General features: G+C 41.9%; 1 protein-coding gene across 1 annotated transcript in view; it reads left to right on the forward strand.

Annotated features, from left to right (window-relative positions):
- The window catches only part of dnah9l (dynein, axonemal, heavy polypeptide 9 like), a 69657-nt gene that overhangs the window by 22848 nt on the left and 26090 nt on the right, over nucleotides 1–20719 (forward strand). The window contains exons 25-56 of the mRNA XM_028593089.1: nucleotides 95–178; nucleotides 288–446; nucleotides 890–1012; nucleotides 1858–1980; nucleotides 2824–3048; nucleotides 3492–3710; nucleotides 4038–4205; nucleotides 5162–5287; nucleotides 5383–5490; nucleotides 5584–5715; nucleotides 6521–6681; nucleotides 6812–6968; nucleotides 7073–7218; nucleotides 7350–7466; nucleotides 8107–8245; nucleotides 8742–8834; nucleotides 8993–9187; nucleotides 9569–9646; nucleotides 9985–10117; nucleotides 10707–10834; nucleotides 12119–12267; nucleotides 12352–12502; nucleotides 13799–13930; nucleotides 14041–14214; nucleotides 14334–14538; nucleotides 16819–16984; nucleotides 17129–17231; nucleotides 17662–17799; nucleotides 17986–18087; nucleotides 18775–18936; nucleotides 19739–19822; nucleotides 20257–20366. Of these exons, the coding sequence (XP_028448890.1) occupies nucleotides 95–178; nucleotides 288–446; nucleotides 890–1012; nucleotides 1858–1980; nucleotides 2824–3048; nucleotides 3492–3710; nucleotides 4038–4205; nucleotides 5162–5287; nucleotides 5383–5490; nucleotides 5584–5715; nucleotides 6521–6681; nucleotides 6812–6968; nucleotides 7073–7218; nucleotides 7350–7466; nucleotides 8107–8245; nucleotides 8742–8834; nucleotides 8993–9187; nucleotides 9569–9646; nucleotides 9985–10117; nucleotides 10707–10834; nucleotides 12119–12267; nucleotides 12352–12502; nucleotides 13799–13930; nucleotides 14041–14214; nucleotides 14334–14538; nucleotides 16819–16984; nucleotides 17129–17231; nucleotides 17662–17799; nucleotides 17986–18087; nucleotides 18775–18936; nucleotides 19739–19822; nucleotides 20257–20366 (4490 nt within the window). The remainder of the gene's footprint in view (nucleotides 1–94; nucleotides 179–287; nucleotides 447–889; nucleotides 1013–1857; nucleotides 1981–2823; nucleotides 3049–3491; nucleotides 3711–4037; nucleotides 4206–5161; nucleotides 5288–5382; nucleotides 5491–5583; nucleotides 5716–6520; nucleotides 6682–6811; nucleotides 6969–7072; nucleotides 7219–7349; nucleotides 7467–8106; nucleotides 8246–8741; nucleotides 8835–8992; nucleotides 9188–9568; nucleotides 9647–9984; nucleotides 10118–10706; nucleotides 10835–12118; nucleotides 12268–12351; nucleotides 12503–13798; nucleotides 13931–14040; nucleotides 14215–14333; nucleotides 14539–16818; nucleotides 16985–17128; nucleotides 17232–17661; nucleotides 17800–17985; nucleotides 18088–18774; nucleotides 18937–19738; nucleotides 19823–20256; nucleotides 20367–20719) is intronic.

A 20719-nucleotide genomic window follows, 5' to 3' on the forward strand; every position in this document is an offset into this window, starting at 1 on the left:
CCAATCACCAAGGCAAATTCAGTGTAATTTACTGTGACAATAAACCCTTTTTTTTTTATTCTGATTCTAAATGTTTCCCTTCTCTCCGTGCCAGACCAGTATAGAAGATTGGACTAAGACTCCATGGAAAGAGATCAATGTTGAGCAGATGGACATGGAGCTCAGACGATTCGCTAAGGTATGGCACGCTTCCATGGACAAACGTTCAAATCTTTCATTTTTGCGAGGGTTGAGAAAAAGAGCAAATTTCTCTCATAATGTATGACTATCTGTGTTCCATGCTAAAGGAGATGAAGATGCTGGATAAGGAGGTGCGGGTGTGGGACGTCTACATGGGTCTAGAGTCGACTGTGAAGAACCTGTTGACCTCTCTGAGAGCTGTCAACGAGCTGCAAAACTCCGCCGTCAGAGAAAGACACTGGCAACAGCTTATGAACACCACTGGGGTATCTGAGTCAATAATGTCGCACCGTATACGATACTTGCCACACTCTATTGAGTAAAGTTCTGTTTAGGGCTGCACAATATATTGTTTTTTTTATCGTCATCGCGATATCAACTGGCGCAATACACACATTGCGAAAGGCTGTAACATATTGCGAAAGACACTCATATTTTTTTGTTATTTGAAAGAAAATCTGCACTCTAAAATGTGTCTGTCATTTTTTTTAGCACTGCCTTTTGTATTCAATTCAATGTTCAATTTGAATCAAGAAAAGAATATTGTTGTGCAGCCCTAGTTCTGTTCTTTACATACTCCAGCTTCATTAAACTACCCTGCCAACCCTTGTCCAGGCCTGTAATGACCAGCACAGCTCAGTGAACCCAATTATCCCGATGTGAAATCTGATCGCACTCATGGTTGCCGTGTATTCCTTTTGGTCCTCAGGTCAGGTTTGTGATGGGGGAAGGCACCACCCTGGGGGACCTTTTGGAATTACAGCTTCACCGTGTGGAGGATGAGGTCAAAAACATAGTGGACAAGGCTGTGAAAGAAATGGCCATAGAGAAAGTAAGAATCATCGAGACCAACCAGTTGTAGAATAGTGTCCTATGTATCATTGCAGTAGTTGTGAAGGGTCAAAACTGTTTAAAGGTCCCATTGCATGAAAATGTCACTTTATGAGTTTGTTTAACATTAATATGCATTCCCCCAGCCTGCCTATGGTCCCCCAGTGGCTAGAAATGGCGATAGGTGTAAACCGAGCCCTGGGTATCCTGCTCTGCCTTTGAAAAAATGAAAGCTCATATGGGCCGATCTGGAATCTTCCCTTTACGTTGTCATAAGGGGAAAGGCTACCTCCCCTTTCTCTGTTTTGCCCGCCGCCCACAGCTGCCCAGAGAATCTTTCTGTGTCTTTTTCTGTGCTAAAGACACAGACATGGCATGTACTAAGGAAAGCTCATTGTGGGACTGGCTCTAGTGGCTGTAATTTTGCACCAAGGCTGAATTTCGGGAACAAGACTTCGGATACAGTATTAGGGGACCACTAAGGCCTATATAAAAGCATCCAAAAAGCAGCATGTCATGGGACCTTTAAGACAATTATTTTTTGAGCCTGTCGCAATCCCTGCATTTATAGTAACAGTTCAGAGTTCAGTGTGCATTTTAAATCTCAAAAAATATTCCTGACAAATACTGTCCCGAATAAATCGCTACTTTTTCCATATCCTTAAAAATAACACCGCAAAGATAATCATGAAGCAGACTCACAATGGACAAGAAAGATAAATAACATACTAAGTAAAAAAGATTACACGTTTTATGTTTATCCTACTGCAAATCTTGTATGATTTTCCTCGTTGACAAATGGCAGATGTCACATTTTGTAAAGAAACATTTCCTCCATTTATTTAGGTTTTGGCCGAGATTACCCAGACGTGGAGTGTTATGTACTTGTCATATGAGACTCACACCAACACAGGAACCCCTCTGCTCAAAGCTGATGAGAATCTGATCGAAACGCTGGAGGACAACCAGGTGAGCGTGATATCTAGTTTATCTTAGTAGTTTCATGCTGATAACTGTTTGATGAAGAACATCAGGCTCAGGGTTAGATTTTATATTCCAGTGTTGCTTTATGTCTCTATGTAGTGCTTTCTGTCAGTCTGACTTCCTGATATTAAAGCTATAGTCCGCAACTATTCCATATTAATGGACTTCCGTTATATTCAAACCATTGCCAAATGAGTTGATGCAAAGCTAATAAAGCCTATCAGCTCCACAAAACACTGTATTTCTCAGTATGGCTATGTTAACAAAATGGTGCAGTCCGGCGACTTTCGTGCGCAGAAAGGGAAGGGTAAGAGGGAAGAGTAATTACCTCTTCTGAATTCAATTCAATTTTTTATTTTGTGTCAAATCATAACAGGACACTGTACGGAGAGAGTAAGTCTAGACAAACTTCCTTTTTCCTTCCTTTTTGTTCAAGAAACCTAGAAACCTCGGACAGACCCTGACTCTTGGTGGGCGGCCATCTGCCGCTGCCGGTTGGGACACAGAGACACTGAAACAGATACAGATATGGAGAAATATGAGTCATATAAGGTCCATCATTATTTATTTTTTTTCCCTCCTTGGCTACAAGTAACTGCGTGGAGGAAGGGTGGGGGTGGTGCGCGATCACCGAAGGCTTGCATCATGTGGATGCAATGACAGTGTTGTTGTCATTACTTAGAATGCCTCATGGGGGAGACAGAAACAACACACTATATGTTTAACTGATCAGAACAAAACGTGCTCAGAAACATAATGGATGGTTATTAATCATTTCATTTATCTTACAGCGGATCGTGTAAAGCTCCTCCTTTGCTTTCCCTCCAGGTGCAGCTGCAGAACATCCTGATGAGCAAGTACGTCGAGTATTTCCAGGCGGAGGTGAGTGGATGGCAGAGGAAGCTGATGGTGGCCGACCTGGTCATCTCCTCCTGGATGTCTGTCCAAAGGACCTGGGCCCACCTCAACAGCATCTTCACCAACAGCCACGACATCCGCTGCCAGCTGGCCAACGATGCAGAGCGCTTCCAGGGAATTCACACTGACTTCCAGGTAAGACATGCCAAATGAGAGCAGTAGCCTTCATGCGTACATCTCATTGTATCGTTATGTCATGTAAGGCTGGGCAATACGGAGAAAATCAAATATTATGATTTTCTTTTTGACCAAATACATCAATGGCGATATTGCGGCGATATTGTAGGGTTGACTGTTGGTGCTTTCTGATGATTATTTATCACAAATCTCAATTTGTGATAAATAATCATCAGTAATGTAGATACAATGACTAAGTGGGTAAAGACAAATAACAGCTAGGACAGTCAGAAAATGGCATCACTTCACTGTAATGCAGCCTTTAAAACCAGGTAAGAGACGTTAAGACGATATCTAGTCTCATATAACGATATGGATATAATATCAATGTATTGCCCAGCCCTGATGTCATGTATCATTTAATTTGTTCCTCTGGTTTTGCTCCTTCTTCTCTGGCGCAGAGCCTGATGACTGCGGTGGTGCAGAACAGTAATATGGTAGAGGTGACCAACCAGCCTGGCTTTCTGGAGAACCTGGAGACCTTGCAGCAGAGACTGTCTGTGTGCGAGAAGGCTCTGGCCGAGTACCTGGAGACCAAGAGACTCACATTTCCCAGATTTTACTTTGTCTCGGCCTCAGACCTGCTGGAGATCGTCTCCAAGGGAACACAGCCCAAACAGGTGACGGACTACAATTGCATTATGTTTTCCAAGAGAGAACATATACAGAGATAGGCAGCACATTGTAGTTATCAGTTCAATATATTCTTCGAACCGTGTCTTAGTGTTGTGGAGCGGAGAATGTAAATAAAGATAAGAATGAGAGGCAATATTCTGTTTTCTTTTTCTTAAATTCCAAGCGAGAGATTACGTTACAGCATAACCTTTATGAATAGAAATGGAACTACAGTACTGTGTGTGTGTGTGTGTGTGTGTGTGTGTGTGTGTGTGTGTGTGTGTGTGTGTGTGTGTGTGTGTGTGTGTGTGTGTGTGTGTGTGTTTTTCCAGGTGACCAGACATTTGCTGAAGCTGTTTGACAACATAGCAGATCTTCGCTTCAAGGACTCAGATCGAGGTGGAAGAGGGGAGGAGGATGGGGAGGCAGATGCTATAGGGATGTACAGCCGAGAGGGCGAATATGTTCCGTTCTCTGAGCCATGTGTCTGTGAAGGACAGGTATTGAAAAACACAATTAGATTTCTGTGTGTGGAAATACAAGTCGAGTAACACTCAGCTGCTGGGTATCGGTACAAATACCAATACCGTGACTTCGATACCGATTTCAATTTACAGAATTCATTTTAACAAAAATAAATTACAGCATTACACATTACAGCACAAATCTTTTAATATAATTTTCAGCTCCTACTACGTTAGCCCGTCTCTGTGTAACGTAGAGTTTTTCCTGCGTGTCTCTACAACGTGTAACGTTAGACAGCCAATCACCAGCATGATTAAAGGTGCTGTAGGTAGGATTGTGAAGATCCAGGATTTAGCCAAAAAAATTGAACATCGGTCTCCTAAGCCACTCCCCCCACAAGGGAGAATGAATGTGTTTGCATGAGCAGTTATTGACACACAGTTAGGACCCCCTGGCCCTGATTGGTGCATCTGAACAGGGAGCGGTGGATTTTTGCTATTCACACTACAGGCTGTAGGTGGTGCCAGAGGAGCCAGAATATTTTTTTTATTACCTTCTTCATGTAGTTCTACTGGAACATAGGGTCAGTTTCAGCAAATATGACAGAAAGTTAGTTTTCTAAGTCTTACCTAATACACCTTTAAATCTTGGTAGAAACATGCTGCATACTTAATGACTCACTGCTGAGATTTACTCCTTAGGTATTGAAATTTGGTATTGAATGACGAGGCATTTTTCGATACTCGATAATAAGGAGGCAGTCAGTGCCTAAAAAGTATTGAATTCAGTGCCCAGCCCTACTGTAGATATAGTTGTAATCAAAACCTTTCTCTGTATTGTATTGTACAGTATGTATGTAACATGTGTGTTTACACAGTTGCCATGTGTAATACATGTCATGCCTTTTCCAGATTTTACATAGCGTAGGATTCCATTTTTGTTTGTATTTATGTTTTAACATTTTGTGTCTTTCTTTGTTCCTTTTTTTCAGGCTGAGTGTTGGTTGAGTGCTTTAGAGAGCACTATGCGCTGCACGGTCCGTAAGGAGATCCAGGAGGCCGTATGTGCCTATGAGGACAAACCACGAGACCAATGGCTGTTTGACTACCCTGCACAGGTCTGATAATGGACACTCTGATGGATTACCACTTCTACTTTACAGTGTAAACACACATATGACCTGTCTGTCTCTTGTTTTCATTCCATTCACAGGTAGGGTTGACTGGTAGCCAGGTGTGGTGGGCCACAGATGTGGGCATTGCCTTTGAGAGGGTCGAGGAGGGATTTGAGACAGCTCTCAAAGACTACAACAGGAAACAGGTAGTGCTATAAATTCAGGAAAAATGTTAAGATGGTGGGTGAATATGCTGGTTGTTTTGCCCTGTGATGAATTCTGTTGTTGTTGTTTTTCAGATCACACAGCTGAACTCACTGATCCACATGCTACTGGGAGATTTAACTCCTGGAGATAGACAGAAAATTATGACTGTCTGCACAATTGATGTCCACGCTCGAGACGTGGTCGCCAGTCTCATAACTCAGAAGGTAATGCTCAAGTAAAACATACATCTAACATTAAATCGAGGACCCTCCGTATGTAAGTGTTTATGTGTGGCCACTGTGAACAATTCATCCGATCTACTTCACACTTTGGAAAGTGTTGGATATTGGATATTAATAAACTGTGGACAATGGCCGTAGCTTTGTTGGAGGTGCCGTTGTTCTGTGCATACGATAGGGTCATATAGTTTGCTTTTAGATGTTTGGGCTTTTGTAATACAGCAGATGTTGGGAGAGAGATTTTGTTGTGGGATGGGACTGCCGCACAATAAAGGTTGAGAAAAAGAGAAAGAAAAAAAACTGGGACCTGTGTGGGGGGTTTCACGGCTTCACAGCTCTCAGTCAAGCATGTCTTCGCAGTGGGCTACCGGTGTCATGCCAAAAAGGGATCATCTGCAAAAAACTGCATAATTACGCATCATATTTTAATTGTGATATTTTGCGAGTAGAACCTGAATCTGCCACAGGCAAACGTAGCAGTACAATGTTTTTCTCTGAACGAGAAGTACAAAGTAAGTCAGTAGTATTCAGTTAAGTTGCATATTAAGTGCTTTGGGGGCCTTCTGAGAGTTATTTTTGGAGATACAGGAGTCCAAGCAGTCGGCCGTTCCAAACAGGCATGTTTTGCACAGGCATTGCACTAGTCTGCTAAATGAGGCAACAATAGAAGCAAGGAGACCTTCCTGTTGGCGTTACTGTGTGCTTGCGTGTGCGTGTGTGTGTGTGTGTGTGTGTGTGTGTGTGTGTGTGTGTGTGTGTGTGTGTGTGTGTGTGTGTGTGTGTCTCTTAGGTGACAACAGGCCAGGCATTTGCATGGCTGTCCCAGTTACGCCACCGCTGGGATGACGAAACCAGACACTGTTACGTCAACATCTGTGACGCCCAGTTCCAGTTCAGCTATGAATACCTGGGGAACACTAACAGATTGGTCATCACTCCACTCACTGACAGGTACACACACAGTACATGTCCTGATGTATGACACACCAATATACAGGCACAAGGATTGCACACATTATTAAAGATGCGTACTTTCAAGATGTACTGTATGATTTTTATATTCCAACCCTACTTTTGTTAGGTGTTACATAACCCTGACCCAGTCCCTCCATCTGACTATGAGTGGTGCCCCATCAGGCCCAGCTGGCACCGGTAAGACGGAGACTACCAAAGACCTCGGGCGCTCCCTGGGCATCATGGTATATGTGTTCAACTGCTCTGAACAGATGGACTACAAGGTAGCACGGAGTGTACAGATGTTTTCCGCAGTGTCCATTTACGGTCCATTTACTTTATTTGTCAACTTACCGGTTCTCCGTCTGTCCCAATCACATGTCTCCAGTCCATAGGTAACATTTATAAGGGTCTGGCTCAGACAGGAGTGTGGGGATGCTTTGATGAGTTCAACAGGATCTCAGTGGAAGTGCTTTCCGTGGTAGCTGTGCAGGTCAAGACTATACAGGATGCTGTACGCAACAAGAAGCAAAGGTAGATGTGGAAATAATGACGTGCTTTATAAAATAATCCATATATTTATTTATTCATTTGTCTGCTTAGCCAGTCCAAGATTTATGTCCAGACCTATTGAGTCATTTGTAATTGTTGCTGTGCGTATATAGGTTCCATTTCCTTGGAGAGGAGATAGAGCTGAAGCCAACAGTGGGGATCTTCATCACTCTGAACCCAGGTTATGCTGGCAGGGCGGAGCTCCCAGAGAACCTCAAAGCTCTATTCAGGTCTGATGTAAATAGAGAAAAAGAGGAGATTTGTGTTGTCCTTCCGTCGACCACGCAGCTTTTTGTCATTCTGGATCAAAATGAAAACCTTTTTTTCCCCCAAATGTTTTGGTTGTCTTTTTCGACACCTTTGTGGCTTTTTTTAGGCTTTGAAGCTTCTTTTCCCCAAGTTTTTAGTCACTTTTTCTGATGTCTTTTGATTATTATTTTTAAAAACTTTCAGTTTTTTTTTTTTTTTTTTTTTTTTTTTTTTTTTTATCAAGTTTTTGATGCTTTTTCTGACATTTTTTTTCACTTTTTCAGCTGTCTCTGTCTTTTTAAAAAAAAGTTTTTCTTCTCAAATTTTTTAAGCATTTTTTAAGCATTTTTGTCACTTTTTTCAACCTTCTATCCATTTTTTTTTTCAAATGCTATAAAATCTAATAAAATACCCAACTTAATTTAAAGTATTGAACTGATCATTTATTTTACACCAAAGAACATAGTATGGTAATATTTTTTTTGAAAGAAACCCAAATTTTTGATATAGAGACTTTTGGAAAATGGGTCAAATTTGACCCGAGGACAACAGGAGGGTTAAGTGCAAGAGTTGATAAATGTTAAAGATGACTAATTAATAGCAGGTTTGCTAACTGTTTAGGCCCTGTGCCATGGTGATCCCAGACTTTGAGCTGATCTGTGAGATCATGTTGGTGGCAGAAGGCTTCATAGACGCTCGTCTGTTGGCATGCAAGTTCATTAGCCTCTACACTCTTTGTAAGGAGCTACTGTCCAAACAGGTACATGGTACTGTCCACATTAGGTACATTCTACTTAATATACAGGACACTCAATATACTGCAACTATTTATTGTGCTGTTTTAGGAGGAACGCATACTACTAGAAAGCTAACTTGAACGTTAAAGGAATGAAAAACAAGTTCTGCTGTGACAGAACAATCACTTTTGCCAACAGTCATGGGAAATGCTGTACACATTTAGCAACGCTAACACCTACAGTTCCAAACACTGAACCGACTTTTGGGTCTCCATTATAATGGACATGCAGAAAGGGCTACTACATTGAAATATGGTTTGCTCATTCATCAGATGCTGGCCTAGTGACTGGCTTACAAAAAGTCATTAATCACCACACTCCTCTTATTTCACTTTACTCAACTCTTAAGTGCATAACATGTTTCTCTTCGCAGGGATCATTGTGATTGCACTTTTAAAATGCTGTTCTGCTACTTTAAAGATGTTTCTAAACTGTAATACTTAATTCTGGACTGTCTAGGATCATTATGATTGGGGTTTGAGGGCTATCAAATCAGTCCTGGTTGTGGCTGGATCTCTGAAGAGAGAGGAGCGGAGCAGACCTGAGGAACAGGTACGCACCAATCGGTTTCATTCACACTGAAGCATCTCACATACTGGGTATGGGGAAAAATGATTGTGTGCAATCATATGGCTTGCAGTTTCCACAAATCTTGAGTTTCTAAGTGCATTTGCTTTACAACCATCAAGCATTTGTAATTTCCTGCCCAGGTGCTGATGCGGGCCCTGAGGGACTTCAACCTGCCTAAGATAGTGACCAGTGATGTGCCCATATTCCTCGGGCTCATCAGTGATCTGTTTCCTCAGCTGGACGTGCCGAGGAAGAGAGACCCTGAGCTGGAGAACGCCGTTCGCCAGTCAGTCAGTGAACTGCGCCTGCAGCCTGAGGAGAACTTCATACTTAAGGTGCTTCAGAAGTGCTCTTCTGATCAGCGGAAAATGTAAATGCCTCTGTTTCTCTTACATTACCAAGGGGTTTTGATCTGTGTGTGTGTGTGTGTGTGGGGGGGGGGGGGTTCTGAAAAAGAAAAGGAACTGTCTTAGAATTGCAAGCCAATGTGCCTATATACATATATAACTTTTAACTGTGTTTATAGTATAGCCTAATTATAGTTCTGGATTGCAAGTCTTGACTCAGAAGGATGCACAGTACATAATTCCTTTTGGAACATGAAGGAAGACATACATATCCAAGGTCTATAATTTTTGAGAAAGAAAGAAAATTTGTAATTAATAGTATTTATATGATCAGAAATCCAGTATGATTCGATATCTGTGTGTCTACAGGTGACCCAGCTGGAGGAGCTGCTGGCTGTCAGACACTCTGTGTTTGTAGTAGGCGGACCAGGAACTGGAAAGAGCCAGGTTAACTTCTGTATAACCCATTAAACATACATACATACATACAATTTAAAAATTTTCGAAGCCACTTTTAAGAAGAGGTGGCTTATAACCATTCTCCTCCATACACATAGATCACAGGCACATAGATTCTCAGATTGTAAGTGTACTGTTATCTTTGGGGATTTTTTAGATTGGATTTGTTTTTTAAAACAGCCTTGTGTAGAGAAGGCAAAGTCTCCCACAGCTAAAGTCAAGGAAGAGTTAAATGGCATTGTTCTCATAGCTTTAGACTAGAGTGATAATGAGGGATTTAGTTTTTTAAGACATTTTGTCATATATTTATAACGTTTATTCATCAGATATTGAAGACCCTCCACAGAACCTATGCAACCATGAAGATGAAGCCCGTGTGGAATGACATCAACCCTAAAGCTGTGACTACAGACGAGTTGTTTGGATACCTGCACCCTGCAACCAGAGAGTGGAAAGATGGTGAGGGGATTAAGGATTTCACATGGAATTTAATAAGCTGTAAATGATGATCAAGGGAGCCTGAGTTTTCTTCAGTTTTTGGGTCGCTGTCAAGTTGGAGTTATTTCGGTGCCAAGACGGTAATTTATTCCCAAGCGTCTTCACAGAATTAATTAGAATTTGTCTGCTTAGTGCAACATAGAAATGATAGTATATAACTTTTTTTCACATATAACATATTTGATTGAAAACTAAATGACGGTACATGAAAGTGGGCATTCCTAACAGTTTAGATTTTAAACAGAGAAAAGACACACACAAAACAGAGGAACAGATCACAACAAATTATACACAGAAGTCAAAGAAAACAAACAAAAAACTAAAGAAAATCACACAACCCACCGCACCCCACTCTACCCTGGCTTAGTTGGAATCATTCATAGGCTACACGTAACAGAACTTAGTCTGGTAAGACTTGCACAACCTGCACGTCAGAAAAAGCTGCCCTTGATTGTCAAGTGGCAATGTGGGTTCCGACATTTTTGCCCCAGTGATCTTATGTTTCTGGTTTGATATGCCACTGTGTGTTTTACTCCGTACTTTACTGTAGGTCTGTTCTCCTCTACCATGAGAGAGCTGACCTCAGTGAGCCATGACGGACCCAAATGGATTGTTCTGGATGGGGATATTGACCCTATGTGGATTGAGTCACTCAACACAGTTATGGATGACAATAAGGTCAGAGTGGATCTCTGTTCTCTGATATTGTTTCCATTCTTCTAATGCTTGATTTTGTCCTTTATTTAATACGCCTTCATTTTTACATCAACCAAAAACACCCAAAGACCAAACAAAAAATTGGACGTACATTTCAGTGCCGTTCACTTTGCATTTTGCAGGCTGCTGTATATATTCAAGCTAGGGCTGCACAATATATAGTTTTTTTTATCGTCATCGCGATATCAACTGGCGCAATTCACATATCGCGAAATATATTTTGTGTTAGTTGAAAGAAAATATCAGTAGAAAACTGCACTTTATAATATTGTAATAATATTTATACTAGGGCTGTCAAACGATAAATCTTTTCTTAATCGCAATTAATCGCTGAATTTCTATAGTTAATTGCGATTAATCGCATGTTTTATCACATGATTAAAATTCTATTATTTTGCATTTCAGAACTGTTTTTAAGTACATATTAACAATGGAAAGCAATTCTTACCAGTGTATCTTGATTGGGAATCAAATGAATGCAAAGAAAGTTACTTTATGAACTTGACTTTAAGATTTTGTATTTGTTTATTTATTTACTGTAAACAAAAGAAAAATGTGTGAATCTGTCATTATTGCACAATTCAAAACATGCCAACCGTAGTACTTCTTTAAGACCCAAGACATGCTGACAGGTCTGCAGTTAGTTGCCAGCCATTTTGCAAGAGCTGTAGTTATTTAATTAAAATTTCTCCAAAATAGTGCTTTGCCTGAGCCCACTAGCATCAACCTGAGTCACGTTAACTGTACTATGCTTAGCTCGTAGTTGGTAGCTCAAGCTTGATGTGCTTCGGTGATATTTTAATTTGGCTTTACACAATGTGCATATGGCTTTCAACTTGTCTACTGAGCCGTCCGGGAGTTTTGGAAAATAAAAAGCGCCATTCAGAATTGTATTGCTGCTGTCTTTCTCCATCATGCCTGCAGCCTGCAGCAGCAGGATGTGTTACGAGGAAGTAGCCTATGGCAGCTTGATGATAAGTAAAGGTGCGGCAGAGGGTCAAAATAGTAGCCTAGCTAGATTCTAGTGATTTTAGAACAACTAAGGGGCGTTGTTAGGCACGACGCGAAGCCGAGTGAAGTGTAAAATAAATTAATAAATGGCGGCATGCGATTAATGCGATCCAAAAAAACGAACGCGTTATGCTCGCATTGCGATTAACGCATTAATGCTGACCTCACTAATTTATACATTATATTTCCCTCATATCTTGCATCCCTTATGTACATCTCCTCTCCTCTGACCAGGTTCTGACTCTTGCCAGTAATGAGAGGATCAGTTTGTCTTCCTCCATGCGTCTACTCTTTGAGATCTCTCATCTGAAGGCTGCTACTCCAGCTACTGTATCCAGGGCAGGAATCCTCTATGTCAACCCACAGGACCTTGGCTGGAGCTCGTAAGGCACACACAAGCACAAACACACATGTCAAATCGTGGACTTGTGCTTTGGTTAGCAGTGCCGTCTTCACTGTGTTCCCAGGTATGTGACAAGTTGGATAGACACCCGACAGGCCCAATCAGAGCGAGCCAACCTCACCATTCTGTTTGATAAGTATGTACCGTACTGCCTGGAACAAGTCCGCTGCAACCTGAAAACCATCACTCCCATACCGGAAAACAGCATGGTGCAGGTGAGAGCACACAGCACGCTCATTATGTATCTTACCGACAGGCTATAGAGTCTCAATCAATTAGTCACAAACCTTCTTAGCAGTGTTGTAGTCCAATCATCTGTCGAGTCCGAGTCAAGTCTTGAGTCCCCAGTGTTAGAGTCTGAGTCCAGGTACGAGTACGAGTCACCAAAGAAGTCTGAGTTGAGTCACCGTTACCTGAGTTTGAGTCTGAGTCGAGTCCAGAGAATAGCGACCCGAGTCCGAGTCCAGGACTCGAGTCGCTGCTTATTAAGCTTGTTTTATTGGTTAGGGTTAGGAGGTTAGGGTTAGCTTTCGCCGTAGCCTACGTAAGTGGCCTGATGTTTATACTTGTGCGCTGGTATGTCCGTCGAGCCGGCATGTCCGTCGAGCCGGCATGTGTGTGATAAGTGTGAGAAAAGATCTGGGTTATCAAAGGAATAACAATGTGAAGACTTGAAACCAAATTCATCTTGACAGTTTAGTCAATGTTTGTGCAATTCTTGGTGTCCCATCGGAATAGAGCTACTGCAGTACTGGCATTGAAATGGAAAATGTAAATTCTCAAATGTTTCTGTTGCTTTTGTACAAAGTTGCTTTTGTAATGTTGAATATTATGTTTTTATTTTCAATCAAAGTGGGGTGTGGGTGGTAAAGCGAGGGAGAAGTGAGAGAGAGACGGCGATTATCTTCAGAGCGAGTACTGACTCTAGTCATAGTGAGAGAAACAAAGTGTCTCCCCTGTGTTTTCTGACCAAGGTGGGAAATCTGTAGCAGGAAAAGTTAACACTCTCCTTGATTTCACGTTGTTTATGGAGAAGGAGAACCAGGAAATGAGTCAGGGGAAATGTAACGCTACCAAGCCACGGCCACGGACGTCTAATTACATTTTTCGAGAGCACTTCAGGCTATGGCGTAGGGTCCGGCGTAGATGCAGGGGTTTCTTCGGGGTTACGCCGTCGATTCGACGCAGAAGCATAAAACGGCCTTTAGTTTCTCCTCTATGTTGTGTTTCTGTATATTATCAAAGAGAGTACTCCATAACTGCCTATTACAAATAAAAGTAGTCAGAAACTTCATCCAACTTCCTATTTCATTAATGCTCGAGTCTGATTTCATGAATCCTCGAGTCCAATTCGCCATTGCGCGAGTCCAAGTCGAGTCACAAGTCCAGAAAATAGGACTCGAGTCGCTGCTTCTTAGTGTCTCCTCTATGTTGTGTTTTTGCATATTATCAAAGGGAACAATGCATTACTATGTATAGTCCAATCAGATGTATTTGTTTTGTCCAATCAGACACTGTGCTCCTTGTTGGACTGCCTGCTGACAGAGGACAACACTCCTCCTGACTCTCCCCGAGAACTTTATGAGATTTACTTTGTCTTCGCTTGTGTCTGGGCCTTTGGAGGGGCCCTCTTCCAGGATCATGTGTGTGGTGACAAAATGTTTGCTTAAAAAACTCATTTTTATTGCAGTATTTTACATTATAGATTATTATGTCTCATTATACTATTGCGTTTTCCCAACATCTGCTCCAGCTGAATGACTACCGTGCCGAATTCAGCCGCTGGTGGTCTAAAGAGATGAGAGCGGTGAAGTTTCCTTCGCAGGGCACAGTCTTTGACTATTTCATTGACTCTGAGACTAAAAAGTTCACTCCCTGGAGCGAGAAGATGGAGCCATTTGAGCTAGAGCCCGATGTACCACTACAGGTAATGATGTACATGGTTGTATACAAAGAACAGGATTACTTGACATCATGTTTACACTCCTTACCGACTACACTGTGAACAAGCCGTTTCAGTCAGGTCACGTGTTGCGTGTGTTTCAGACTGTGTTGGTCCACACTCCAGAAACCATTTGTCTGACCTACTTCATGGACCTGCTGCTCCAGAGAGGCAAACCTATCATGTTGGTCGGCAACGCCGGAGTGGGCAAGACCATCCTGGTGTCGGATAAAGTCGCCAAGCTGAAGGAGGACTACATGGTGGCTAAAGTCCCCTTCAACTACTACACCACATCAGCCATGCTGCAGCGTAAGAATAACAGGAATTTATAATATACAAATAAATCGATTATTCGCACTTTCATGGCAACTTTTTTTTCACAATTACAGAACTTCCCTTTATTACTGGTAAGTATTTTGCTTGGTAAATGAGAGAGATGTGTCACGGCATAACCAACCCTTTGAACTTGATTGCCCTCTCTCTACGTCTAGGATTCTACCAGAGCTTGGTTGTGCTCGCACATTTGATACTAGGAGCAAACTGCTAGGTCGCCAGTCTGAAGGTAAAGGATGTTGGCCTACCTGGCTTCCAGACCCCGCGCCGTCCTCTGCTGTTATCCGCCCGGCGCGCTGCTCCTTTGGTGGACCCTCCGCTTTCGGCCGGCTCGATCCTTTCCTTTGTCAGCTTACCACGGCGTTGCCACTCGCTTGACAGTTCATTTCTTATACGTTGACGACGTGGACTTAAATAACATAAACCTTGGGAAAAGGGAAAACAGTACTAATCCAATTTCAGCGGTCTCTCACTGAGGTGTTCCACCGCCAGATGTGGTCTCAGTCTCAGCTCCCCATTGTCTGCATTCCAGCCTTTCTTCACCTCGCTGGCCACAGGGAGAGCACACCCACCCCAGTCCGGACTCCGGTGGCCAATGAAACTAACGCTTGTATTATGACGTGACACCATAGGCGTAGATTTCGGTGGGGACGGTGGGTACGCGTCCCCACCACATTTTGTCATGAGTAATTTGTACCCACCACTTTTTTTTAAAACCTCGAGCTCAATTTAGTTAAAAAAAATAAAGTTCATAACACATAGGCCTATAATTTGTGAGCGACAGATAACCAACAAATCCACAAAAAGCTCGATCCCCCCCACAGGACAGGACAGACACAGCCGCTCTGCTGCGGACCTTACAGGACATATGAGAACCGTGGGGAGTCAACCCACAGCCGCTCTGCTGCGGACCTTACAGGACATATGAGAACCGTGGGGAGTCAACCCACAGCTGCTCCACCGCCCTGCTGAAAATGTGAAGCAGAAACGCTTAATGTCAGATAACGTCCATAATAATAGGACTTTCGGTTAGAGTTTTTGACGGTTTTCAGTGGTTATGATGAGCAATATGAGAGAGAAATTTGATCATTGATTGTTGTTTAGGTTGTCCTGCTACATTCTACCACGTTAAGCTTTTTCCTTATAGGCTCTAATGAAGCAGAAACGCTTATCAGATAACGCCCATAATAATAATAGGACTTTTTCAATTTAACGGGCGAGAGAGGAACAAGAGTGATTAGGAGCATCTTCAGCCAGAGAGGACATTATTTCTTCAGCTTCTTCTTGCGTTGTCACCCCGGTTGGACGTGGGGCTGGCAGCAGGTGAATTGGTCGTGCTATTAACGTCATCGCTACACTATTTCTTAGTAAAACCGAAATGAATTAAACAGCCTTGTTTTCTTTTTACCATGGCTATATGACGCTTACTGCAGAATGGATTTCAAGGACTTTGCGTGCCGATTAATGGCCTCCAATGTTTATATTTTTCTGCAAATCTTTAAATTAACAACATGTCCTAAACATGAGTTGAATTTGCACCGCAGCGCCGCCACGCCTTGATGCTTGCGTAGTTCGCACCCTGCATTAAACCACGTTAAGCGTTTTAGAATGCCTGTCTAATGGTTTTTGAAAACTTAAGGCTTCTTCTTCTTAAAACGTGTCGGAGGTCATCCAATTTTTTAATACATTTTTATTAATTTACAAGTTATCTGATACATTAGACAGCGTCTTTCAAAACATGACCTGCTCAAAAGACAAAAAAAAAAAAGAATATCATTGTACCCAGCACTTCTGGAAATGCACTTCCAAATGCGTCTCTGTCCCCAGCACATTCCAAACCAAACTGACGCCCATGCGTGACACATATGTTGTAGAGAAGTACTGTCACATGTATAGAGTAACCTATAGAGTTGTTTTATAATTAATATATTACTGAACAACACATTGTGTAAATAAGAGAAAATCTCAGCTCCAAATGAGATTCCGACCCCGCCTTGTATCAGTGTATATTGTGTACATCTTGTTTTAATACCACAGTGTCTTTTAAAATTCCTTGAATTACATATTATTCCTTACAACACAAGCTTTTACTCTGACTTGCTGAGCTTTGAAATTGATTTATTCTTGTATTTTTAATTCTCTTTTTCCTGGTGCAAACAGATTTTGAAATCCATAACTCGCCCTAGCACTGGCCATGATTTTTGATTTTGATTTTGTCGTTTTTATCAACTCTCTTTTGCATTCTATGGACCTCAGGTGTCCTGGAGAAACCCCTGGAGAAGAAAGCTGGTCGTAAATTTGCTCCTCCCAACGCTAAGAGACTCATCTACTTCATAGATGACCTCAACATGCCAGAGGTGGATGTTTATGGGACTGTCCAGCCGCACACACTCATACGCCAGCACCTCGACTACAACCACTGGTAAATCTGAGACACAATACACACACAATGATCGGATTTTTCATGAATGTACACAGTTACACACATGTATGTGCCTAAACATACTGTGCAGTGAATACTGAGAGGTTATATTGAATTGAATCTAAATAGACAAAACCTTTGTAGGTATGACAGACAACGACTGGTTCTGAAGGAAATACATAACTGCCAGTATATCACCTGTATGAACCCAACAGCGGGAAGCTTCTCTATCAACCCCAGACTACAGGTATGGCCACAGGCACGCACACACACACACACACACACACACACACACACACACACACACGTGTGGATATTTACAAAAAAATACCTTTATCAGCCTTCCTCTTTCTGCTACAATTACTTTCCTTAATTAGCTTTTTAAACATTTTACGAGGTTATGTATTAAGTTGCAAATTAACACAGAATGGATTTAATCAGCCGTAAAAGCAAGAAGCAATTAAGTTACAAGAAATGATAAACAAGCTGAAAAACAGAAGTGAAATTAAAATTAGAGTGTCCTAGAAAGCTTATAATTAATAACAACATGAAATAATCTAATTTATAGATACATTCAGAAAGCAGTTTACCAGGGACCTTTTGTCTTTGGAGCCTATTTTCAGGTCTTTCTACAGTAACTTAATGGAAAGTCATTTTCACATCTTTTCTCCTTTCAGAGGCATTTCTCAGTGTTTGCCGTACATTTCCCGAGCGCTGATGCATTAGCCACCATCTTCTCCAGCATCCTGTCAGCTCACTTCCTTCAGGGAGGATTCAGCTACGGGGTCTCCCGTTCGGTCGGAACTCTCATGCAGGTATACCTACAGAATCATTGCAGCATTTGTCTACATCAAAACCCGATTTCTTTGTTCAAATCCATTCAAATATTGGTCTTTCAATTTATCAGCCACTCTATCCATAATAATGCCCATTGCTCTTTCTGTTCTAATATCTAACCAACCATTTCTACAACTATCCATCTTTTGGTTCTGCTTATCCAGGCAGCTATCTGTCTGCACCAAAAAATCAGTCAGAACTTCCTCCCTACAGCGATACGCTTCCACTACATCTTCAACCTGCGGGACCTCTCTAACATTTTCCAGGTAACACAGTCACGCAGTCATTCACATAAAAAAAAACGACAAAACTACATTGTGTCAAAGGATTGCTGTCCTCACAGAAAGGCACTTGGATGAATGATGTTTAATTCCGTAAATGAGGTATGGGTCCATTATCTATAGTTTTCAGTGGCATAATAGGTGGATTCTGGATAGATAGATAGATAGATAGATAGATAGATAGATAGATAGATAGATAGATAGATAGATAGATAGATAGATAGATAGATCGATAGATATTGTCCCATGAAGGAGATTTGTTTTCACAGTCTTTGTCACAGTTTCATGCACAATGGCAATACACGGACAAATACATCAACAGATAACCACCCAGCAACCCACATTTACAACAACGACACCGGATCTATACAAAGCAGTGTTATCGCAGAAGCGACAAAACTTCTGCTAAAGCGAGTCCCCCTACACCTCAGAGTCCTGTATCTGCGGCCAGACGGAAGCAATGTAAAGTGTGGCTGAAGAGGGTGATTGTTGTCGTTGTAAATGGTGAGGACAAGGCATATGATGGCTCCATCATTCACATAAATACCCACATTAGCTGTCAGAGATACCTGTTTTGTGGGGATGGAGATTTAACGCACTTTGACGTCAAGTGTGTGTAACTGAATCACACGGTTATTGATTATTATTGATTCCATGGATGTTTGTGTGTAGGGCATCCTGTTTGCCCTGCCGGAGAGTGTCCGCTACCCCGTGGACCTTGTTCACCTGTGGCTGCATGAGAGCTCCAGGGTCTACTCAGACAAACTGATGGAAGAGAAAGACGTGGAACTCTTCAACAAAATCCTGCTGGACACTGGCAAGAGATATTTTGAGGTAAAAAGCAAGGAACATCTTTCTATCATAAAAAATACGGGCATACCAACCCGATAATCGGTCGTCGGACAGTCTGGCGAGGTCAGTGACTGGAGTCTGTTCCGTGTGTTCCGTGCCGTCGTCCGTCTGCTGTCGGCCTTCATTTGGGCCGATTTGACATGTTGAACCAATCTGATTGGTGGATTGGTAGCCCGGAAATGAGGAGCGGGATGAGCCTGACGAACGCCTCTCAAAATCTGACGAAAATCTTTTAAACTGACCTTTGTCGATCTGAAATGAAGACAGATTCAGCAACTGCACGGCCTATTTCTCGCTTAAAATGTTTTCAGAAACACGTTACGGTGAACTATTTTTGTAAAAATACGAGATTGCAATCCGAACGAGCCGCCATTAAGGTCGGCTGGAGAAGCCAGACCCACGTGACGCGTTCATCATTTCCGGTTTTCATTTTTTGGGGCGACAATACAGATTAGCGCTGCCTGCAGTTATGGAGACGTATTACATCTTGTGTTCGTGCAGAAGGTACGCTCAAGTCGGCGTTGCTTCGGTGTGTTCCGAGGCACTTTTTGGACCTCGGGGAGCCGACTGATCAGTCCGACTGCCTTTTCTGCCGACAGTCGGCCGTCGGGTTGGTGTGTCAGAGCCTTTAGAATGTAAAAAGCACAGATGATGTTTCTAGGCAATGTGGAGAGCAGCATGTCATACTGTATTGCTGAAAATAATTGGTCTGTTTCTAGCCATTGCAGGGCAATTTAACTATAGAGTGTTCAGTATTTTTTCCGTTTCTGCCAATTTTCTCCAGGGAATAGATGAGTCCATCTTTATCCACCAGCCTTTGGTGTACTGTCACTTTGCCCAGGGACTGGGAGAGCCTCGCTATCACCAGGTTCGTCACATTCATGTATCACAGTCTATGATTCATACACACACATGCTAGTTCCGATTCGGACTACATGTTGCTCCTTTCAAGCATCTATTTATTCATTATTATCTGTGGTAATATAATAAATGAGTTTAATTGTTTTTGACTTTAATCAATTTAGTATGTGGATTATCTGTAGCTCACATATTTGAAAAGCTTATGGCACAAATTCTGCTGTCACGTCTAATCTGTCAGAAAATAAATGAGGATGAATGCATGTCATTAGCAAACTAATTACCTTTCTTTTCTGTGTGTGGGGTTTGAATTGAAAGTTAATCAAGTCAAGTCTTGATAAGAACTTCATTTAATTGCATATCTGGAAGTTACCACAGAGTTACTCGCTGCTCTTACTCTAGAGAGTCAGGTTTGTTAGGTTGTTTGTTTGCCCGTGTTGTCAGGCTTCAGACTGGGAGAAACTCCAGAAGACGCTGGCTGATGCTTTGGAGCATTATAATGAGCTGCACGCTGTCATGGACTTGGTGCTGTTCGAAGAAGCTATCCAGCATGTGTAAGACACACACACTTTTATTCTCCACTTTTTGCGCTGTTGTATTGTCAATTTTTTTACACTGTTTATATATATGCATATTTTATGTTTCTTATACAGTGCAGGCCAAAAATTTGGACACACTTTCTCATTCAATGCGTTTCCTTTTTATTTTCATGACTATTTACATTGTAGATTCTCACTGAAGGCATCAAAACTATGAATGAACACATATGGAATTATGTACTTAACAAAAAAGTGTGAAATAACTGAAAACATGTCTTATATTTTAGATTCTTTAAAGTAGCCACCCTTTGCTTTTTTATTAATAAGACAAAGCACACCTGTGAAGTGAAAACCATTTCAGGTGACTA

Source organism: Perca flavescens, chromosome 12 (genome assembly GCF_004354835.1).
Source record: "Perca flavescens isolate YP-PL-M2 chromosome 12, PFLA_1.0, whole genome shotgun sequence".
Lineage (NCBI taxonomy): Eukaryota > Metazoa > Chordata > Actinopteri > Perciformes > Percidae > Perca > Perca flavescens.